Below are 23,367 nucleotides of genomic sequence, written 5' to 3'. Positions count from 1 at the left end.
ACGACTCCTGAGCTAATTCCTTCACCTGGACAGAAGGAGTTTTCTCCCAGAGGTCACTGAAAAACAGACCCTGCAACTCTCCTATTTGGCTGCTCTCTTGGCCAACAGGAGGGAGCACTCCTTTCCAGCACCATGGCTTCCCAGCACATCATCCACCTGCCCTTCCCTGCCTTCCTCTTCACTCCTCCCCAACCCAGGCTGCCTGCTGTTACAGAGCCATCATCCCTCTGCCTCATCCTAAAACAATGTCATGGCTCATTCCAAAAAGCTGGCACAGCATCACTCAAAAAGCTTATGTCAGGTGCAACCTCAAATCCACGCGTGGAGGGAAGAAGAGGTGTCAGAAGGTGCTGGCTGGGACAGCAGAATGGGTGTAAAGTGTTCCAGCTTGGACTTCAAAGCTATTTTTAATAATTTTAAAAGGTCTGCAGCCATAGGGCAGGTGAGGAGGTGGCAGGACAAGACCACCAACAGCAGCATTGCATGGGTGCAGCATGCATCCCAAGAACCAAAGCTGTGGCACTCACAGACACATACACACACCTGGAAAGTTTCTTAAACAGGTCTTCCCATACCACTGATGTTCCATCTCACACTTCTGGGCATCTCCCCTTCCCTGTCAAGGTATTTAAAGTGAGCTAGTTCAAACCCAACCTATCTCCTAGGGAGAAAAGGCCTCACACTGCCCAGCAGAGCACCTCCCATCCAGAGCTGGCGTCTTTATGCTCCTGCCTCTCCCCTCCCCTCCCTTAAGCCTCTCAATAGGTTGTCATCCCTTTAACTTCTCTAACCGATACAGGGATAATAAATGCGATGTTTGCTGAGGGTTAGTGCTTAAACCCCAAACAATCTGAGCTCTCACACAGACTTCAAAGAGGTAAGGGCGTTAGCTGCTGCCAGAGCATTAAATTTTCATTGCATTTCCATCAGGAACGGGATGTTGCCTCACCACGTCACATCTTTTGCAACGCTGGCTTTGGCAGATAACTGCAAACTCTGGAGTGGAAATAGAGAGATGGAAAAAAACCTGGCACTGCCTCTGGCAAATGGCTATTTGACTCCTGCAAGAATCAATGTACTCTTGCAAAAAGCACATTGCTGTTGCTAGCAAAGCCCAGAAGTTCAAATGAAAAAAGATGAGAGACCATTTCTGACTCCTTTTCTTCCTTCCCAGACTGTATCTCCACAGCCTTTCCCACGCACACTGCATTCATCCTCCCTGCCTAGGGGAAAGCCCTTGTCAGTGCTGCTCCTGCTATCCCCACCCTCCAAATATCCTGCTCCTCTCCTCTGACAAAGGAGAGCAAAACCAGATGGTACAACGAGGTTGGAATCTGTTGCTGACAGGTCAGTGGTTCAGGCTTGCAGCAACATTGCAATCCCCATGGATCTTTTGTGTTCTCCCTTCCTCTGATCTGCCCACAATTGAAGACAGATTTGCAAACAAGGCTCAGAAACAAGAAACCCAGCAGCCAGGCTTTCCTCAATCACCTCACAGCCAAGGACAGTCCTGGGATGATGGATCTTACCTTAGGGCAGTAACTTCTGCCTATAAAGTCCCTATACAGCATCAAAATGAAGATAATATGAGTTTGGTTGTTGGCCAGTCACAGGATATAATATCAGAATAGGAACAATATTGCTCTAGTTTTTCTGGATTAAAAAGCTGGTGAAAGATTTTAGGATATCTGCTTATTTCTGCACTGGACTGTACCAGTGAAAGGAGATGTGAGCACCTACAACCCTCAGCTGTGAAACTAATAAAGGACAGGCAAGAGGTTGATATTCCCATGACCAGAGGAAAGAAGCCACACAAGGGTGCCTTGATGCACACCCTGGAAGCTCCACAGGAAGGCAACTGGGAAGGGGAGTTCACATCCAGGCTGCAGGTGTCCTGTCTCCCCACCTACTGCATCAACCAAATCTGAAACCTCCATCTGGAGGAGAGCCTGAGCCACTCATGGTCCCACAGCGCGACTTCAGGGATGTTCATCTGGGGGCTGATGGAAACCAGGCCAGTGTGGGCATTATGGAGTAGACAGTCAAAATTTCATGCAAATCCCTGCCTCTGAGCTCGAGGAGGTCACCCAGAAACCATAACCCAGCTGCAAGCAGCCTGGGGACCTACAGCCAGGCAGGGCAGATAAACCCCCCTCACTGCTTCCATGGGGCTTGGTGCTCCAAGTGCTCTTCCCCACCAGTTTTCTCTCATACCAGGAAGGCTGGTACATAGCAGGACAACATGTTTTCACCCTAATATCATTTAGTTTTATTTATCTGGCTACATGCAGGGCTGGGCTACTCTGACAGATCTCTAAAAGCTGCAATTTGACATAAATTAGCAATGAGCAAGGTAGCTTCAAATGAATAATTTACAAGACAAACCTGCTCCTTTTTTGCTGTTTATGGCATCACTGAGAACAGCCCCTCATTTCCTGGATGTATCAGTTATTTGCAATGCCCCAGAAATGTGCTGGCCAGGCTAGTTTTCCAACAGCTCCCCCATCACTCAGCACCAGCATCTGGGGCATTCCACAGTCATCATTTGAGCTTCATCCTCCTCCACCATGGGCTGATGCCCTGAGCCAGCAGCTCTGCAGTATGGACTGAAGTGAAGTTGATTCTATGCTGTTCTCAGTCTAATTTCTCCTTTGGGAACTGCTTCCAGTTCTGTAATCAGCAGAGCTTAACTTTTTGCTACAGCAAATCCCATGATTTAAAAGTTGCAGCTTATCTTGTGGTTAGAATGTGCTCAAGGGACACAAGCCCCATCACTTCCATGAGAACAAAATTTCCCAAGAAGCTGGTGTCACAAACACAGCCAGGGAGGCATTTACAGCCACAAGGAAGCACACTGATTCCTGAAAGAGGCTATTTCCCAACAAGCTGCAAGCATTGCTTTGGAGGCTGATGTAAAACACCCCAGACTCCTGAAACAAGATCCCTGTGCTGGCCAGCCCTCACACCATGCAGGGAGGAGCAGACAATGCCCTGGCAACCCACAAACCCAGAAAAAAGCATCTTATTTCACTAAGTTTTCCCAAATGTTGCTGTTTTCTGGGCAGACCACTCCTTACAAAGAGCAAAAGCATGCATTTTTCCTGGTTTTGGTCTAACTACTCTTACTTCATACATCTTTTATCCACACAATGGTTTTGCTGCTTCAGCATAACTATTTTGACTTTGTACTCTTCAACAAGTTCATATTTCTGCTGGGTAGCAGGAGTATTTAATACATGCACTCAATAGAGGTAATTGGGTTTTAAATAGAAGTATCTTGGCAATTCTGACTGTGAGGATGATTGTCACAAATAAGACTGTGGGCTGACTGTGTGGAACTGCACAGGACCCACAGGGGTGCCTGGCTGCATAATAAAATGCAGATGAAGTTCAAGGCAGAAAACAACAGCCCCAAGACTCCACTTAATGCTGGGCTCTTGCTGACCACTGCCCATCTCAGTGAGGGCAGGGTCTGGTATACTGCTCTGAGATAAATACTCAGTGACTCAGTAACCTTAACCCATCAGGCCTTCCCAAATCATAAAAAACAAATGTTAGGTGCTAGACGAAGAGCAGCAGAAAACAAACCAGAAAACCACACAGCTATATGAAGTCATGGTGTTCCCACAACTTGAGTACTGAATACAGCTTAGTCCTCTTATCTCAAAGGTGGAGGTATAAATTAATGCTTCTCTACTGAAGGAGTTGCATTATTTTATTGTAATTGAGGATCTGAGCACCTAATCTGTGAGTTAAATGAAATAAGAGGTTTGCATTTTATAATTCAAGTTTTGCAGAGGGTCTGTCAGGAATCAACACTTCCTTCTAGGATGATGCAGAACAAGCTCTCACAAGAGTATATGAGCAGAAGACCATCAACACCCACCTGGACTGTGGCAGGAACAGCATCAGGCACCTGATACTTCAACTCATTAGCAGTTTGCTGAGATTTTGGCAACAGGAATGGGTAGGACAGGGATCGATATTTGGGCTTCATAATCTGCGCAGGGGAAAAAACAGATAAAAAAAATCCTTGAAGAGATTGCAACTTATCACAGTAACATAAGAAATAAAATGCATGCCTACAGAGGGTATGTGGATGATGCAGGGTTGTGTTTATCTCCATGCCCCCAGCAGTGATGCCCACATCCCACCTTGGTGAAGTTCCAGCGCTGGATGAAATGCCGGGCGACGTCACGAGCAGCTTTGCCGTGCACCACGGAGGAGATGTCGTGCCAGGGCATCCTTGGGGTGGTGTATCTGTCAATGAAGTCTACAGGAAAGGAAAGCACATTTCAACTTCTTCAGACAAAGGGCAGGAATGTGGAAAATCACAGTATCCCCTTCCTCTAACTAAAGTTTCTGGGACACAGCACCGAGAGCCAGGCAGGTGACTTTTGCAGCCACCTGCATTCATGGGCATGGACCATAACTTCATAACTGGCCCTAGAACCTCTCAAAGTGAGTTTTGCTGCTTCTTCCTGGCAGCCAAACCAAATCAGCCTCATTATCTCTGGCTTAGAAGCACGAAAAATATGGTTTGAGACTGAAAAGATATGAAAGGGAGTTTGGGGGAATGCCAAGTAAAAAGACTTCCAGGGTGCAAAGGCACTTACCAGCAAAAGGCTTGTCAAGTTGAACCCAGTCTTTAAAGACAAAGTTGCAATAGTCTTTTCCATGCCAGAACCTGGTTTCCCCAAGCAGTTCACCAACACCTGTCTTCAGGCTGCGGATGGATCCCTTATCTGTCCCAGGCAAACAAAAAAACAAAGACATGCTCCAAAGTCACGGCCGACCCTCACACAGGGCTGGTGAGAGACTCACCACCGCAGAACAGCACTGGTGGGACCTGCCAGTCCCAGGCAGCTGAAGCTGATTTCTCCCTAGTCTTCCTGTTGCTTTCAATGGATGCATATTAATATTTTTTCTTCCCTATTTTAATATTTGTTATACAACCAGAACAGGTTATATATATAAGAGTCTGCTACAGAAACAAAAAGCAGATGCTGAATTCTTTATACACTGGACAAAAAAATCACCCTATAATCATTTGTCTTTCTCCAGTCTTATAACACCTAGATATTCCCATCGGGCAGAATCCACATCATTCATATAACCTACTACATATATTTTAAAATACTAATGAACTAATTCCACCTTCTCTGCTAGAGGATTTATTACTTTGCCTCTCTAGCAGGGTGTATCTCCTCTAACACAACTAGTCTTTATTAACTAGAATGAGATGTTCATGTTCCCTCATTAAGTATTGTGGTTTTTCTCTGTTTTATTTTGCTTTTTCCAAATAAAAATGTCATCTTTTGATACAAATTTACATGTTGAACAAATGGATCCCAGGTTCCAAAATTCACCATGATTAAAAATGGTCTAAAATTTTGTAGGCAGGGATACTCCCTCCTAATAGGATCCCTTTTACAAAGGACATATTTTTATGCAGTAAACTCTTTTTCCTCACTCTTTTAAAACCCAAAAATGTTGGCCTAGACCATAAAAAGTTAGCTGGTATTATCTCCTGACCCTGAGAGCAGCCTTCACCTACAGTACCAAATACCAGTGCAGTAATTTTATAACAACATGCCAGGAGCACATTAACCTGACCACATCACCAGGCAACCATAAAACAAACAAACCATAGAACCCCTTAGCACAAAAAAAAAACCTTTCAACACTCAACAAAATATACACTGGCAGCAGCACAAGACTGGGTTACACAAAGCAAGCCCTGCCAGCGCTGCTGTGACCCCACCGAGCCGAGCTGAGCCAAGCCATGCCAAAAATGCCATGCAACAGGTATGCACCACAGCTGCCCTGGGGAGCTTGAGCTTCTAGTGAGAGTCCAGGTGGAGCTGGGGAATTGCTGACTCAACATGCTCGAGTGGGACTGGGTGGGATACACCATCCAGCCAACACACACTCCATGTGCCGAGCTCCGATGACTGTACAGTGACTCATGAGTGAGCACGACTGACCACAGGGGAGACTGCACATCGCTGCCATGAAGCAATGGAAAGCCCTGGTTACCTGCCACTACTTTGTAACCAATACTTCATAATTGGCAATAAATGCCAGAGAGGAAGGCATTTGAAGGAGGAAGATATTGAAGAACTGCTCCTCAATCTGTACCAGAACCCAGGGATCTCGGTGAGGTACCACACTTGGAACAGGGCCTTCCAACACCCGTCTGGAGATGGGAACAGCTCAGTGCTCACAACCATCCAGCTCCCATCTCAGCTAGGTGTGCTCTCCTTGATTTTAGTTAGGGGCAAAAGAAGGAACCCATTTTTTGTCGGAGCATAGGTCTGACAGCAGCCACTCTGCTGTTTCCTCTCTCTGTTTGCATGTCTTCCTGCATCAGGCTTACTTTTAGAATATCCAGTGCAGAAGTTCCCAGTTCCAGTAACAAGCCCTTTCCTCTGCAGAATGAGAGCTGCTGAAATCATCATATATCAGAGCTATTTCCTCAACCGTTCCCTGCTGCTATTACTGCAAATTTTTTGTTTGTTTATTTGTTTGGGTTTTTGTTTGGATTTGGGTTTGTTGTTGTTTTGGTTTGGGTTTTTTGATTATTACTCATTTATGCTGCAGTACTTGTAGTTTCTGGAGAAGGCTCTTCTGCCAGGATGCCCGCAGAGGAGGGATAAGGATGCTGGGAGAACAACAAGCAGCAAAGGGTGATCCTGGCACCCAACCTAACTCTCACCATAGTTATAATGCAAAACTAAACAGCAGCTAAAGCCTGAAGGGATCTGCCTTCCTCCACTTACCCTCCCGAGGCTCAGCGAGCCCCTGTTTGGATTCACTGTGGTGATGGAACATTTTCAGGTGGGGCCTTAGACTCTGGATTATATTCGGTTGACTTCTAGTGGGGCTAGGGATACCTGCAGAAAGTCAAGATGCTCTATTCACAGCAAAAACACACGTCCACTTCTGCTACCCTGGTGCCTGCTCCTGTCGGAGGACACCTGGCAAGGCAGGAGCTCAAATGAGACATCACTTTGCTGGAGCTACAAGTGACCAACAAGCAAAAGACCAAATTCAAGACTCAGCTGGTTTTAAACCAAACAGATGTAATGAAGTACAAAGCCATGGCTGTGTCCTGAGTTGGCTGCAGCCAACACTCCAGCAAGCCTTCCTCCAGCCAGAGGCAGGAGTAAGATCTGCAGGGAGGGATGGGAGTTCCAGTAAATTCCCCCTGTGAGCAACATACAGCTTCAGGAGCTGAGGACTTTTTCAGGAAGGACTCCATGCTGGAACAAATGTCAAGCTGATCTTTGTAATTTTAGCACTGAAGCTATTTTTAATTGGAGAATTGAAAGCTGCATTTCAGTATTCAACTGTTGAATAGTCTCTCCTCTCTAGCAAGTAGGTAAATTGGGAATATTACCATTTAAATGAACTGATTTAAACCTAGGTTAACACTAGCCTATGTGAGGGGGGATAACCCCACTGAGAAACTGTTTAGCTTGCAATAATAAATGCAAGCTGAAAAATTAAAGATTCAATTTTCTCTTGCAGAACAAACACTTTCCAACAATATAAACATTAAGAATCATGTATCATGTCATCTGATGGCTCATGATGGTTGCTAAATAAAAAATCCACGTAAAACTTTTCCCGTGTATTTTGCAGTGACACAAATTTCTATACGCAGCCAATATTCTGATGGTTTAGAAACTCATCAACTTTCCTTCCTTAAGAAAAACACATTACCCTAGAAATCATGTGAATGTGCACATACACCCACCCACCCACCTCCACACATGCTTTATATACATTGTTTAGTTGAACATCATCACTTACTTGAGTCACTGTCGATGCTGCTGACGCTGTCAGCATGGTGCATGCCATGTTTGTGGAGATGCTTGTAAATACTGAACCTTGAAAACTTTCTGGATTTTCCTACTCCTTTCATTTTTGACATGTCTGGGGCATCATCAGTGTTTCTGTCGAACAAGTGGCTTTCTGGGGACAGAGTTTGAGGCTGCAGTGGGACATGTTCAGACAACTCCGCTGCAGACTTAAGAGACAGAAGACATGGCTGTAGGTGATGCTCAGGTTGCCCTTTAACTACAGATTCTCATGCTTATCAACGCTCAGAAACAACCATGAGACAAATTTTGCTCTGTGACAGACACACCTTGGTGGCAGGCTTTTTGGGGAGAGCCTGTACTGAGGAGGCACTCAACAGGAAAACCCGGTAATACTAGCAGCATTTGATTCCATGAATTTACTCTGAATTATTACTCCCCTTCAAATTCTCTTCAACCTAAACCTCTCAAATTTTTAGAGATATGTGTTTGCATACAGACCTTGCATACAGATCCAGTTTAGCAGAAAGCTCAGCAAACAAGGCAGCTGCTGAAGGTGCGAGTATTGAGAATTTATAGCACTCTGTGAGTGCCTACTGTGCATTTCTAGCTAAGTTTTATTAAGAAAAGAAATGCTGCTCAGAGAGGTTGTAGATACCTCATATCCCCGGAAGTGTTCAAGCCAGGGTGGATGGGGCTTCAAGCAACCTGGTTTAGTGGAAGGTGTCCCTGCCCCATGGGAGGGGGTTGACTCTACATGATCTTTAAGGTCCCTTCCAACCAAAAACATTCTAAGATTCTGTGATTCTAAGAACACAGACTTCAAATTGTGAATGCTGCTCCAAGTTGCAGCAGGGAATCCAGTTGTCTATCTCCGTGCCCTAACAAGGGCTGGTCAGCACCCAGCCTTGGAGAGTCATTCAGTGCTCAGATACTCCCTCCTTCTGACCACTGTGTGTCTCTGAACCTCCCAAATCCAACCCCGTGCTCAGAAGGGGACACAGCCTGTTCAGCCCCAGTGCACACCTGCACAACCTCTCTGGGCACAGGTGCTGACCGTGGCCACTTACTGCCAGGTTGGCCGTTGACACCGACTTCACGGCCGTCATTCGCTTCACGCTGCCCACGTCGGTCAGACGGTGCTCGTCGTCATCCCACCGGCCGTACGCCAGGTCGATGCCGCCCACAAACGCCACTGACTGGTCCACGATGACCAGCTTCTCGTGGTGGGCCCAGAGGTACACGGAGGAGGACACGTGGTCTGGGTGTCTCATCACCTGCGGACAAAACCAGCACTCCAGCTCAGCATCGCTGACACATTTAAATCCCTCCCGGCAGAGAGCTGTCCAGCTTTTTTTTTTGGCTGCTCGGGGTGACGGGGGAACACTGGAGTTGTTAATGGGTGCATTCACACAGACTGCTTGATTACTGAAGCTACTTAATTCCCCACTGGCTGGGTCTGCCATACTGGCAGGCAGGTGCTTCCCCACAACACAGGTCTTCCCAAGCAGCAAGGGTTACTGATGTTGGGATAGGTCACACCTATGACAACAGTTTCATAAGAGGACCATAGTCAAGGAAACTTTCAACAAACCATGCTTTCAGTAGAGCTGTAATAGCTGAGCTTTCAAACACAGAGCCTGCTCTAAAAGAAAACAACATATTGGTGATCTGAGTCACTTCTTTGGTTGTTGCCACCACACAAGTGAAATGAGAAGTTGGCTGGGTTTTTTTTCCCCATTTAAAATCGGCAAGTTGTTTGCCATTTTTTTATGAGATTCTTTTTGACATGTGTTTATGGCACAGAAATTCCTATATCTGAGCATACAGCATATAGGTTTTTTTTTTTTATGTTAGAGCCACTGGACCAGCTTCCTGGAAAAAAAGCTATAGGATTTCCACCTGGCTGCTCCCAAAACCTAGAGTGTATCTTATATATAGCTAGAGTGTATCTTCCAGTTAGACCTTCTGGTCTTGCTGGGAAGATGATGGTAAACAGATGCTTCCCTTCACTGTGACAACTGATCAAGTGACAATAAATCAATTTTTCTAGCATAACATATATCTTATTGCTCTTTAAGATGTATGTGTCTCCAATTTTAAGAGACTGGATCTAGCCTTATCCACTGGTTTGACTGCCACAGCTCATTTTCTGCTTGGTGCCAAAACAGCAGCGTAACAGCACAGGACAGTGCAATGCTGTTCATCTGTGATGGAAACATTAACATATCCAGTGTTGACTCTCATCATTCATGTTTGAAGAGAAATGCTGAAATGAGGCAACATTCTCAAAGTGTAATTTTCCATCTGATGTAACCCCATTAAGTTGTCACATGAAATATGCTTCTTGTGAATTAGATAAATAGTTGCTTTGGCAAATATAAACTAAGCAATTTTATGTTCCACTAAAATCTATAGAAATTAAGTTGTAGTCACTACACGGGCATGTCTTCTCAGACTATTCCCACTGCAATGGTGGGAAACACCCTTCCAGTTCACACCCAAATACACCGGGGTCAGCACTAGCCATCAGGAACAAGTAAATGCAAACATCCTCCTTACAGCAGTGTGCACTTACCTTGATGTTTGGATGGAGGTGCATGAGCGTCCGCTTGCTGTATTCACTGTTGATCCCTAGGGCAAGCTCCACCTCTTTGTACAGCATAACAAAAATTCTCACTCCTTGTTGCTGTCAGAAATAAAAAGGAACACATGCTACATAGGCACGTCAATGGATACAGTTCATTTCCGAAGCGAGGAAAAGCTAAGAGGCAGCAAGGATGATGGAAATGCGGATTGATGTTACCTGCTCTTGACTATGCCCTTTCAGACCCACCATAGTGACCCCACAGCCTGGAAGGACCTGCACTGCTCAGGAAAGCTCTTCAGCTTCCTGAGGAGGGCTCGGTTTGTGTGTGAAGAGTTGAGCTATGACAAAGCTCACCAACAGGTCATTTCTACAGTAGCTACTTTTACACACCCTTTGAGGTGATTTTGCAAACATGATTCACCCCCTATATAATCATGCTGCACACCTGAAGTTCAGTGTTCTGCTGCCTTGTGTTGCCCTGAGGTTTGCTCACAGTTAACTGTCTCTGCAGGACAATGAGACCCATGTGGTCATATGGACATCCCTCACCTAAAGGGGACGCTGCCAACTCAAAACCAGCAAAGAAGTTCTTTCTGCTGGTAGAGGTAAACAAGCTCCTGGAATACAATGAGCAGTGCTAAAAAGATGGTGCTTTTTGTGACCAGCATGGTATCCGTGGGAGGGTTTCTAAGAACACTGTTAAAGTACCTTCAAAGGTGCCAAGTACACCCCAAATCTTGGAAAATACTGGTCACACACTGAGACACCTTCACTTGCCACAAATCAGCATGGATTAAAAATCTGTACTGGAGTTTGACCAAAGTTTTGACCCAAATATAAACTTGGGACCTAAACATTCCACAGCCTTTTAAGTTCCTGTTACCATAAAGCAGCTACTGAGAGCTTAGGCAGTCCCTAAACTGTGGATGATATTCTGCTACCCACTGCACCCAGAGAAGTCCCAGTCAGCACTGAGCACACAGAAAGGACAGTCTTATCCCAGTACCTCAACATTTGTATGCTGACTGCCCTGTCGAGTTAAGGAAATAATACCACACGTGACAGAGCAAGCATTTCCAAGAACTGACCTTAAAACACTCCTCACTCTTACAAGGTATTTATGTCCATAGGAAAATGCATGACAAAGGCAAATTCTTCTATTGAGTGAGCATGTTCTGTGGCCAGGTTTCATTTGCCAGAAAATAAGACTACTTCCAAGTCAACAACAGTCAGACACAAAGAACTCTTATATTTGCAGGTATATGGAGGGGTGACGACTGTGATGACAAATAGTTTGCAAAGGGAAGGAGTCAAAGACTATTTCAGCATGTCACAGAATTATAGAATGGTTTGGGTTGGAAGGGAACTTAAAGACCATCTTGTTCCCACTGCAGAGATCAAGTTGTTTAAGTCCCATTCAGCCTGGCCTTTAACACTTCCAGGGATGGGGCACCAACAACTTCTCTGGACAACCTGTGCCAGGGCTTCATCACCCTCACAGTGAAGAATTTCTTAATAATACCTAATCTAAACCTGCCCTCTTTTAGTTTAAAGTCATTCAAAGTTAAAGTCCATGTCCATATGGACTCCTGCCCTTCTACTACAGCAAGAGTTCAAGAGATTTCCCAGCCATGCTTTACCTTCTGACTCACTGATCACATGGGACAAACTCTTTTGAGCACTGGTGTTATTATCAGTCAAGTTACAGCCCATACTCATAAACACACCACAAAGTTCTCAGCCTTTCCCTTACTTCTAAATTACATATATCACATGGAGAGCACGAGACAGCAATAGGTCTTTGACCCCACCAGGAACTGGGCAGTCATAATGCAAGGCCGAAGTGACCCAAACTTGGGGCAATCAGAGGATCACAGAATCATAGAATGACCTGCAAACTGCAAACACTGCAGTCCCAGTACGACCCTGTAACTGGGTGGGTGCACAGGGCTCTCTGCAGGGTGAGGGTTGCAGTTGGAGCTCACTTACTGCCTTCCTCTTGAGGATGCAGTCCAGCCGCCAGCGATTTCCTTCCACAACCGGTCGTTTCATGAAGATTTCTGGGCTCAGCCTAAGAAGATAAATGAGTGGAAAAAACATAGCATATGTAGCTTGCAAACAAAGCACTGGCCTAAATAATCAACTTGGGAAGCAAAGAAATCAAAGTTTAAATAAAGTGGATGTGAAGGCTCATGTCCCAGAGTGATGCATTCTCCAATTCTCTTTGTTCTTTAATAATAGAGCATTACAGAAGGCAGGGGACGTGACCAGCACATTCATCTCAGTATTTAACAACCCACGAGACCAAGTTTAACAGTGATGTGTAAATAGGGAAATTTGGACTCTATTTATGAAAGAAAGATGCAACAAAAGAAAACCCCAAGGTAGATTTGAAAGAAATGTGCAGATATAAAAAATAAATAAGAGTGGGATTTCAGTTCGCCTGGTACTTGGGCTATCTGAGCAGCACAGATTTGTACTGAATTTTCCTTGCTGCTTAAAGACAAAGCAAAGGATCTCTCAACAGGACGTTTTATTGATTGATAGCTTTAAGGATTACAAGAAATAATTAAGCAATCTCATCTAACTCCTGCAGAGCAAGGTGACAGAATTTCATTCCTTTACTTTTGTATCAAGCATGGGAACTTCTGCTTAAACAAAGCATATTGCTACATCCTAAAAACATGCTTTTGACAACAGCACTTTTATCTTATACTCTAAGTTTCAGATAAGTTTTGGAATTCCACGGTACATTAACAATGGTCTGAATAAAACACTAGGTAAAAGACAATGGGTCTGAAATCAGATGCTTTTGAATTGCCACTTGATGTTGCATGTGGGGATCCAGGAGCTTTGGGTTTAATTGTGGTCATGGTAGGAAAAAGATTTATCCCAGTAAATGCTAACATCATATGTAGATTTCTTATAATAATTTCTGCCTAAGAACTAATTCTCCCAGTTCCTAGAGGCAGTGGATAAGTAGCAAGAAGTTCATTTTACAGATGGAGAAAGATAAGCACAGAGATATGCCCAAGGTGAAGGGGACATCTGAGTCATGTCTTGGGATCCTCCCATCCCCACGGTCCAGGCTGGCTCAGGCAGATTAATCTCCACAAAGGTAAGACATGGGCAGTCACAACCAGTACCCAGCCAGGAAACTCTCACAGAGGCTGTGAGAACACCCTGTCCTGCCTCAAACAGGAATCAGAGCACTGCCTAAACACATTGAATCACTAGTTAAGTAGTGGGCAGAGCCAGGTCCTTTGGCAGCCACACAGCTCAGAAAGGGCAACAAAACTCCCCTCACCCATTATCTTAATCATTTAAGAGCAGACCAAAATCACAGCCCCACAGGATGCTTTCATTGCTGGCATGAGGCTTCCCAAGACAGTGAGGAGCTGAAAGGAGGATCCCATGGCAAGAGCACTGTTGGAGGTGTTTGAGCATCCCTGTTCCCTCGTACACTGAAAGCCATGTGCGGTCCTCGGGTCTGCAGCGATTTACACTCCCGACGAGCACCTCACACGGCAACATTTGCAATTCAGGTGGTGCCTCCACGCAATTTGAGGCATTTCCATGGAAGGAGACAACCAAGCTGTTGATGTGAAGCATGCGCTTTTGCTGCCAACCCTCCTGAAAAGGCCTTTGAATGCAACACAAGGAGAGGTTTGGGTGTGCTGCCAAACCATCTGGCCACACGGCTCGCTGCCATACTGTAGGGCCCCTGAACAGTGCTGCATTGTCGGCAACGCCCCGAGACAGACAGCTGGTCAACACCCAAGTATGCGAGTACGAACCACCAATCTGTGATGAAAATCTCCTCCTTAGCAGCTTCCATGGCATTGGCGACGTCCTCAAAGTACCACTTCGCATTTACATACCTGCAAAGGGAAACACAGTGTGAAGGTTTACGTTTCCTCCCCTTCGTTAATCAAAGTACACGGCTGAAGAGAGATGAGGTTCTGTGTCGGTGCTGTTTATATTCTCTTCTCAAAAGCAAACACAAACCTAGTATCAAGAATCAGGACAACACGCAGGGAGAATTCAGTGCCGCTGTTAGTAGCTTGGTGAAACAGCACAAATAAGAGGTTATTAAGTGCCACTTGGCACTTCTGCCAACCAGACACAATATTCCTGGATTTTGCTCGAGGTTCAAGACAGGTTTGTCACTCAGGAAAGGATGGTGGGGTGGTGTTTTCTCTGATTTACAGAAACTACTCGGTCAGTGGTTGCTGCAAGGCAGAAGTTGCAGCAAAAGCACCATAAGGATTTGCTTCCAGCTAGAATCCAGCTTTTGAGGTGCTTCTGGGCATGCCTTAGTGCAATCAGGTTGCGCTGCAGACAGAAGGATTACTCACAGGACTGCTGCGTGCATAACGCCCAGTCACCCTCTGACTATACCCAAATTTGCATTTGTTGATTCTCTTTTATTCCCTTTATCCTTACAATGACAAATACCAAACCTGTTCAAATTCCAGTGAAACTTAACGTTACAAAATGCTATTAGCTGTGACGTGAACAGAAGCAAAGTGCTCCTGTCACCAGCCCTGCTATTTCCTCCCTGGTGGAGAAAACCTCGTTTTTTTGCAACTTCTCTAATTACCATCAGTCCCCACAGCTACCAAAGGCCGCCAGCATTTCCCATCAGAGCTGGGGTGATGCCAGCAGGTGACAGCACCCACAGCACCGAGTCTCCTATGGCCTCGCCGCGCTCCTCACCACTTGGCCAGCGTGTTCTCCTGCACGGCCGCGTACGAGCCGAAGCGATGCTCCGTGAGGAAGTCCTTGCCGTGCTTCCGAACGAACTCGTCTATGCCCTGCCTCCACCACTGGGCATGTCTGTAGCTGTTACACTTCAAAATCAGCGACCTGTAAAACAGAGGAGGCGCAGGGCAGGATGTTGGAGCCACTCGTGCTTAATTGGGCTACTCCTCGCCATCTATCCGTGTTGGTAAATGCATCTGCATCAGTCATGTTTTATTTAAGCAAAAAGTATGGGCTTTGCTTTGCTGTTTTGCTTGCAAAAGAATACACAGCACTGAGCTGTTCCGAGTGACTAACAGTAAGGCACTGCCAAGCATAAAATACCCAGATTTAAATTAATAGCATCAGCTTTGGAGCTGCAGCCAGCTAATGTTGTATTTTTTAAGAGATGAATTTACACTGTGCGTTAACATAAAAATATTTAATATCTCTTTATCCCAACTGGCATGGCTTTTGGGTAATGCCTCATTGGGATGCAGAAGAAAACATCCCTGCTTGCAGCATAAAAGGAACAGAGCACCTAGAAAATTACCTAAGCAGTTGGTGCCAAATGAGGCTGCAAAACTTAACGTGCACCGTGCCCTCAGGTCCCAGCAATAACCACAGGGATGGACAAACAGCAGCTGAGGCTCCAAATGTCTCATTAAGATATTGGACATGATCAGCATTAGAGGCCAAATCCCCACAGGTCTGAGCTCACCAGGAGCAGCAGCCCAGCCCCAGCCCTGCAGGAAGCGGAGCTGCACCATCAGCCCAGCGCCTTGTTAATCCCTCCTGCAGAGGAACATCGATTCCTCCTCAAGAAAGCAAAAGCAGACTAAGAGGGGCTAAACAAAGCCTGTTTTCTTACCTAGAGAGATTGTCAATCTGCAACCCATATTTAGTTTCTGTTTCCTTCTGGCCTATCTTGATGTTGAATTCCTTATCGACCAGCAGGACAAAGGAAATGGCCCCCGAGTCGGGCTTCATGTACAGCAGGAACGAGTCCTTCACCACCAGCCACCTGTATGGGCACAGCAACCACGTCACCTGGCGTTCACGGCCATGCCAGTTGTTAAAACATAAGTCATAAAAAAAGCTAATAATAAAAGGGGAAAGTGTTTCCATCAAAACAAGGCCAAATCATTTATCAAGGAAAGGAAAACATTCCCTAAATAAACATACTCCTAACTAAATGGTAAAATTTCTTCTCAGGGGCTAGACCAGGGATGATTTTCTTGAGCAGAAAAGTGTCTATTTTATGAACTCATGTAATGAGTTTGAATTCAGTGTAAGACTTAGAGTTATTTACACAACTCCCTTTTACAGAGTCTTTGAAAATACAGGTTTGCTTGTTTAACAAAACCCATAAGAAACTCCCTGTTTATAAACCTGCCAGCACCAGGCAAGGTGCAACAAGGATGTCTCCATCCCAGATTTTAATTCAGTTTGCATACTGTACGGGAGTTATTTGACATTTCTAACATTAATTCTGATACTAGGATCACTTTCACTCCTATCAAAATATATGAACGAGGCATTTTGGAAAGCTTTCATTGCCAAGCAACAGGCACCCTGTTAGAAACACAAGAGGAGAGATGACCGGCAGGTTTTACATAAATACTGTAGCCTGAAGGCAACTCTGGAAAAAACACATTTTTTACCGTGAATGGTATTTCTAATTTTTTCTCCCCCTGTGGCGTAGCTGGGGTAACCAGCCCCCTCTGTCCCACACAGGTCTCCATCACCAGCCCTTCGCCTCATTCTTCTGCACACTCAGAAATACACAAAGCAACACCAAACACTGCAAAAATCTGTTCATTCTTGTATCTTTAGTAACAGCCTCAAGCTCATCTACTTCCAGATCCCATAATTTTTTCTTTCTTTCAGGGCTCTGAGAGTTACCCGGCATCACCTCTCATTTGGTGGTAAAATACCTGCCCTCCCTATCTGGCCCATAGTTCCACTCTTAAACACCCCACAGAGTACATTTCCAAGCACTCCCCTTTCTGTTTTTCCCCAGGCAGCTCTACAAGCCCGAGAAGTCCTGCCTGTGCCCTTTCACAGCATCACCCCACTGTTCGCCTCCATGTCCTAAAATCCTTCATTTAAATAACCTTTTCTGGGAAATATTGCTGTTATTTGCTTCATTATTGATGCATAAGATGTCAGTCCCCATGGGCCATGATGGGAATTTGGTGTCCCTCTTGTGATACTGTGTACACAATCCCACTCAAACACTTTTCCCACCCCATTTTTAGGCTCTAAAGGAAAATGAAGATCCATTGGAGATGGATGTGCTACTGTCCCTCCTAAAGCCTGAGCTCTGCATAACACAGAGATGAGTTAACTAAGGAGTATCAAGAGGAAAAGGCTTTTTTTCTCCATAAAAGAGAAAAAGAATTGGTGACAATTTAGCAATTCGACCTGAAGGAAAGTCACATCTTTATCTCCTTACGCACTCACTATAGAGATCTGTAAAATTACATTAAGAAATCTTGGAAAGACTACGAAGAAATAGGACCATTTGTTCACAAGAACGCAGAGAGGTTTTGTTAGAAAAGAGAATTACTGAAGATAAAATTCATGACAGCCCATGGGTGATGCTAAAATCCAACGGTAGGAAATGGTTGGGGAAGCTCTATTGACCAAGAAACTATTGCTGTAAGGCAGATATGGGCTATTTGGATTTTCAAAAGGGAAGACTTGCAGGGGAAGGCCATGCTCCAGGAAATGCTCCCTGTATTTTTTGGGTAGTTGGTAACACATATACTCCCCCACAGCACATGTCTCCCTGTGCTGTGGCCCCAGGCAATACCAAGACCTAACACAGAAGGTAAAGGGATGGGGACAATAAATTTTGTCTGTCTGCAGCAGGAAAGGACATGGGAACAGCATGACTTGTGAAAACTCCCATGAAAACACTAGGTTTTAACTACCTGCAGTAATAAGGAAGAGGGAACATATTTAATGCCAAGGTTAATTGCACCGAACAGCTCCTTACTGCTGCAGGTCACGTCTGATTTAATGCTGCTCTGCACTGGTCCAGAGATTGTTTCAATTAATTGATTTTCATTTTGTACACCGAGGAAGGAAAGCTCAGAAAACAAAGCTGGAATATGCCCAGGGCAGTGTCACCAGCCACATCCCCTTCAGAAGGTATGAAGCCACCGGTGCTCCCACAACAGGGAAAGCTGGGAACAGACTGGGGGGTTATTGCCATTTCTGCCAGCTTGAGGCTGTAAGAAAACCCACTTTTCCTCTGGAGTAACATGACTCTTCTGTTACTCCAAAGCAGAAGAAAAAAACCTACCACACAGGAGTGTGAGGGGGGAACACCCTACAGACCCTTTCAGCCTGAAAATCTGTGGTTTTTATAAAAAAGCGAGAATCTCCCTCATGGATTTTATTGCAGAAAAAGACAAATGAGCATTTCTGTGTGCCCAAGGAGCACGTGGCAGCCCCACCTTCACCACCCCAGCAGTACCTCTTGGACCAGCGGTAGCACATCCTCCCCTGGCCGCAGCAGTTCAGGCCAGGGATGCGGTGGCCCCCGGAGCGTTTCATGATGAATCCTTCTCTGTGAGGACAGAAACAGGGTCAGGGTGGGTGACACGGCTCACCTGGAGGTGCAGGGGGGCTTTTGGGTGGAGGGTGCTTGCTGAACTCCCCCCCGTCTCTGTGCCCAGGGATGGCTCCTGCCACCTCCAGCTGCGCCCAAGCAGCCTCTGTGCTATGACCTGAAAGCTGGACAAAGGGCAAAAATAATACCCCCCAGAAGGAAATAAAGGAGATTTAAGAAATGCAGCGTGCTGGTTTATGGCACAGGAAGCAGAAAAACAAGGGGCTCAACAGGCTGCAGGGAGGGAAGGGGAGAAACCCTGTAAGCCAACCCATGTCTCGCAAAGCAGCCTGCTCTCAAAACTATTTCCCCAAATTGTACCATTTCTGTCTGAACAGTAATAAATTTTGCTATCTGGATGACAAAATATTCTCCAGTCACTTACTGGTGAGAAAGGAAAGCTATTAATGTGAACAGTATTTATTTATAAAGCCATGCTCTTAGTGAATCATAACTCACAAAGACACAGCTCACAACTCACATGCCCTTTGGTCCCAGGTCGTGGATGAATGACAGCTGGCTTACTCCAACAAACTCCATCTAGGAAAGAGAAAGAGATTCCCCCATCCTTCAAACTCTGAAATCCACAAAATACTTTGCTTCATTGAAGTGACTTGTCATAAAGACAGAACCTACAAGATCCTGAGCAGAAGTTACCCACCACTGCCTAAGCATCTTCAAGAAGACCAAGAAAAGTAGTGTGGTTGGGTTTTCAGTTTGTCTATTTTGGATGTGCTTTGGAGAACACACTTCAGGCAACCAGGACAATCAAGCTCAAATGTATTATAGGGACCTACTCGTATCCTCCCTTCTGGATCATTGGCTGAACTCAGGACTCAAGTCTGACACTGTTTTGGGGGTCTATGTGATATTGGCTGGCTGCCTGAATCCTCTCCTCCCTCCAGTGACCATCACAGAAAGACTGGAAAGAGAATGAGGACATGTCCCCAGGTCTGGGAGCACCCTATTCCCTTTGATTCTCCCACCCTATGGACACACACCACATGGGGGTTCAGCCCCTCAGCCCATAAGCATCCTCCAAAACAGTTGCTCCCACTCAGTGCTGCACACACACCACTGCCCATCTGGCTCCAGGAGCCAAAAATCCACAGGAAAGCCACATTAGGTCAGGAGGAGAGCAAGACCAAATCCCAAAGACAAGCAACCTGCCTCCTCGTGGCTCCTCCTGCTTCAGCAGGAATGGCAGAGGAACATAGCAGCGAGCAAAGTTGGTGAGAAAGCACAGCATGATTACATTCACCTCTAAAAATAGGACACTGGGCCATTTCGACTGAGCAGGATTTTCTTGGCACAGCAGGACATTCCTGGCAGTCTGCTGGTTATTAGCCCTGGGCCCCATTAGCAGGAACAAACACCTGCCCTGGGTGTCCTGTGCAGGACAGGGTTTGGGCAGGAGTAGCCTTGCGTGGCAGAAGCTTGTCTGCACCCAGGAACTTTTAATTTATTATCAGATAAAGTTGTCCAAGTGCAGAGTGGTGCTCAGGGTAGGGTGAGGGCAGGTGTCATTGTCCCTTTAGCCAGGCAATAAAGCCAGAGGGAACCCTCTAACCACGGTAGGACAGAAGATCCTTCCACCTCCTCATGCTCTGCTGCTCCTGGGACCTTCCCAAACTTCTCATATCAATAAGGTCATGGAGAAGAACAAAAGACACTATCACTTTCCTCTGAGTATCTCAAGGACATAAAGTAACATCTATTCTGTAGAGGCAAATTTAATGCCCTGATTTTGGGGTCATTTCAGTCTGTTTTCAGAAAGTGGTTAGAACAAGTTATTCCATGCTTTTACTAACCATCTTGCTATCTCTGCTCTATCTACATGTTCTGGAAAAGTACCAGGTCTGACCTATGAACGTTTCAGCTGTTTCTGCAGTGATGCTTAGACCAGGGTGGGAAGCACCTGAAAACCCAGTGTACTCTACAAGGTCTTATCAGAGGTCCCTAGTGAAGTCTCAGGCCACTTCTTTGCCTGGACCCCATCTTAACTTCTTCAGAAAATGGCTGGCATTCCCCACCAGACAAATCAGAAACCCAGACATCTCTCACAGTGGGCACATGCACAAAAAAAGCAAATGAATGTCAAAACCCTTTGAAAACGCTGGCTGGGACCAGAAAACTGGCAGCAACTTGAGGAGCACTGCATGCAGAGAAATAAAAGAAGCAAAAAGGAAAACCAGGAGGAAAAATTACTTGCAGAAACAGAACTACCACCACATAAAAAAGAAAGAGAGATTGTCTGGCAGCGCAGCAACCTCCTCTGCAGCCAAGGAGTCTTTGGAACAGCAATGACGGTTACAGGAGCCCATCCAACACGTTGATCAAGTGCTGGTTTGTAAAATAAACCCTTAAATAAATTCCTCCAGTTAGAAGGAAAATTCCTCAGTGCAGTGCGAAATATCTGATCGAATGATTTATTGTTATTATTATTGCTGCATTAGCTATTTTTACGGTTACAGAGCCTTTCATCCGAAGTGCTCGTCATTCACGGAGGGACTGAGAGAGGCAGGCAGAGCAGTCCAGGCACTTTCATCTCCGTCACACTGGAATTCCTGTGCTGCCCAGCTGCCTCCCTGGGGAGCTGGAATCCCACTCTGGTTTCAGAGCGATCCGCAGCAGAATGTTTTAAGTATGAGATAAAGGCCCAGAGAACGCAGCTTCAATGACATTGTTGTAGCAATAAAAAGCAAAATAAGAAAAGCAGATGGGAGTGATCAGCTGCAGAAGGACTGGCTATGGAAGGCAGAGAACCAGCTGCAAGGTGCATGAGCCACAGGTTCAAACCATCCCATTCTGCCAGCAATGCTGAGCATCCACCATTTATGTGAGTAAAAATTTCATAGAGCATCTGCATTTCAGAAAGAATTCAGCAGCTCTACACTGCGTTTTCATTTTGACTCTTGTTCTAAATTTAGTGAGTTAAAAAAGTGGTTTGATTAGCACTGATGGCCAACAATAAAATGGAATTACACGCTCTTCAGAATAGTATTGTTCAGCAAAATTTCTTACACAAAAAAAATTGCTCATACAAACCCCAAATTTAAAAAGAAAACTGGAATGTGCTGTATTTCAAGGGTTTTTTTACAAACCAGCGCTTGATCACTGTATTTCAAATGTGCTGTATTTCAATTATTGTATATAACTAAAAATAACTAAATATATAATAAATAACTAAAAGCCTAAATAAGTAATAATAACTATTTATTTAGAAGTAAATAACTAAAAATACTAGAAGGTTGGGTAGGGACCTTTGCAGAGGTCTGCAGATCCAAGTGCAGTATCAGAGGTAAACCAGCAGCCACTCACATATCTGAGCTGATCTTACATTGTACTGTTTTCACTTCAAATGAGGTTTTTACTCTCACTTACTAAAGCTCATGCAAAACATTACACACACACTCCAGTTCAATCAAATCTTATTTTTCATTTTGCTTAGGCATCTTTCAAGTATGGTCCAATTGATAGAATTTTTATGTGGAACTCAATCAAGCCCTAACACCAATTTCCATTTTCCAGAAAAAGAGTGTGGACAATTAACAGACTGAGATTCCCACAACATTCATTTTAATGGTGATTGTCTTGAAGCACTTCAGCCCAGAGGTACTATAAAAATGTTTTGGAAAGGACAAGAAGGCATGAGATTTAATCATAAATCATATAACAAAAAGAAAATAAAAATATAAAAAGTTGGGGGATGTACAAGCTCTACAATGCCGTGTGGTCACTGTGGACCTGATCCTCAATCCACTGGGGATTCCAGGTCTGCAAAATCACTACAAGCTTCAACTTGCAGGCTTGACTGTCCCAGTGCATGGCACATCCTCCAGACAGTGTATAAAGCTATTTGCTCTCACTGGGAAATAACAAAATTACCACGAATGCAAAATAAAAGAAGCAAAAAAGTGAATTCATTAAATTGTGCAGCTCAGATGTAAAAAACATATCCTTGTAGATACAACTGAGCCAAGCAAGCCCTTCACACGGACTAAGGGCTACAATCCCTTAGGGCAGGACACAGTTTGCCTTTGCAACTCCATGTCTCACTTTAAAAAGAGTTCAGAATTTTAAAAAAAACCACCTCAGCGCACCAATTTGCTGAAAGGAACACACAGGAGTCAAAATGTGCTCCAAGATTAAGACAGTTACAGCATTTGTCAGCGTCCAGGCAAAAGACTTCTCAATCACAGGAAGAGCAAAGCCCTCATTTTGTTCTCAGGAGGACAAATACAGTTCTGGGAAAAGTGCCAGAAATCTTCACTTTAGTCTCTATAGAGTAAGAGAATGGTGGGGGTTGTTTTGGTGGTTTTTTTTTTAAAGGAAGCACTTTTCTCCCTGTGCTTTCTTCCAGCATCGCCTGCAGGACCCGCGCTGCCACCGTGAGCAGCAGAGTCCTCACTGAATGCTTCACTGCAGCCAAATCCAGTGGGAGCCAACAATAAACTGAGAATTTATGTGCAAAGTGACATCTGGGGCCGGGGGCCGGGGACAGAAGGGCGATTCAGCACAGGAGAGTAGCACGCCACAGCTGCCTGGGCAAGGCAGGACCGCTCGTCTCCTCACCCGGCCCCCAC

At 45.1% G+C, this 23,367-nt stretch overlaps 1 protein-coding gene across 3 annotated transcripts in view; it reads right to left on the bottom strand.

Moving 5' to 3' along the window:
* PLD1 (phospholipase D1) overlaps positions 1 to 23,367 on the bottom strand; it is a 61,923-nt gene that overhangs the window by 15,995 nt on the left and 22,561 nt on the right. For 2 of the 3 annotated variants that reach the window (XM_027647277.1, XM_027647278.1), the window contains 13 exons: positions 19,263 to 19,321; positions 18,647 to 18,739; positions 16,031 to 16,183; positions 15,136 to 15,285; positions 14,214 to 14,297; positions 12,406 to 12,487; positions 10,405 to 10,515; positions 8,897 to 9,103; positions 7,819 to 8,035; positions 6,783 to 6,896; positions 4,617 to 4,745; positions 4,155 to 4,273; positions 3,887 to 4,000 (listed from right to left, as the gene is read on the bottom strand). In XM_027647277.1, the coding sequence (XP_027503078.1) occupies positions 3,887 to 4,000; positions 4,155 to 4,273; positions 4,617 to 4,745; positions 6,783 to 6,896; positions 7,819 to 8,035; positions 8,897 to 9,103; positions 10,405 to 10,515; positions 12,406 to 12,487; positions 14,214 to 14,297; positions 15,136 to 15,285; positions 16,031 to 16,183; positions 18,647 to 18,739; positions 19,263 to 19,321 (1,632 nt within the window). The remainder of the gene's footprint in view (positions 1 to 3,886; positions 4,001 to 4,154; positions 4,274 to 4,616; positions 4,746 to 6,782; positions 6,897 to 7,818; positions 8,036 to 8,896; positions 9,104 to 10,404; positions 10,516 to 12,405; positions 12,488 to 14,213; positions 14,298 to 15,135; positions 15,286 to 16,030; positions 16,184 to 18,646; positions 18,740 to 19,262; positions 19,322 to 23,367) is intronic. The other variant, XM_027647279.1, reaches the window with a different exon arrangement.

Source organism: Corapipo altera, unplaced genomic scaffold (genome assembly GCF_003945725.1).
Source record: "Corapipo altera isolate COAL_440 unplaced genomic scaffold, ASM394572v1 113, whole genome shotgun sequence".
Lineage (NCBI taxonomy): Eukaryota > Metazoa > Chordata > Aves > Passeriformes > Pipridae > Corapipo > Corapipo altera.
The sequence above is the reverse complement of the archived record's forward strand: the minus strand, read 5'-3'. Positions and strand labels throughout refer to the sequence as shown.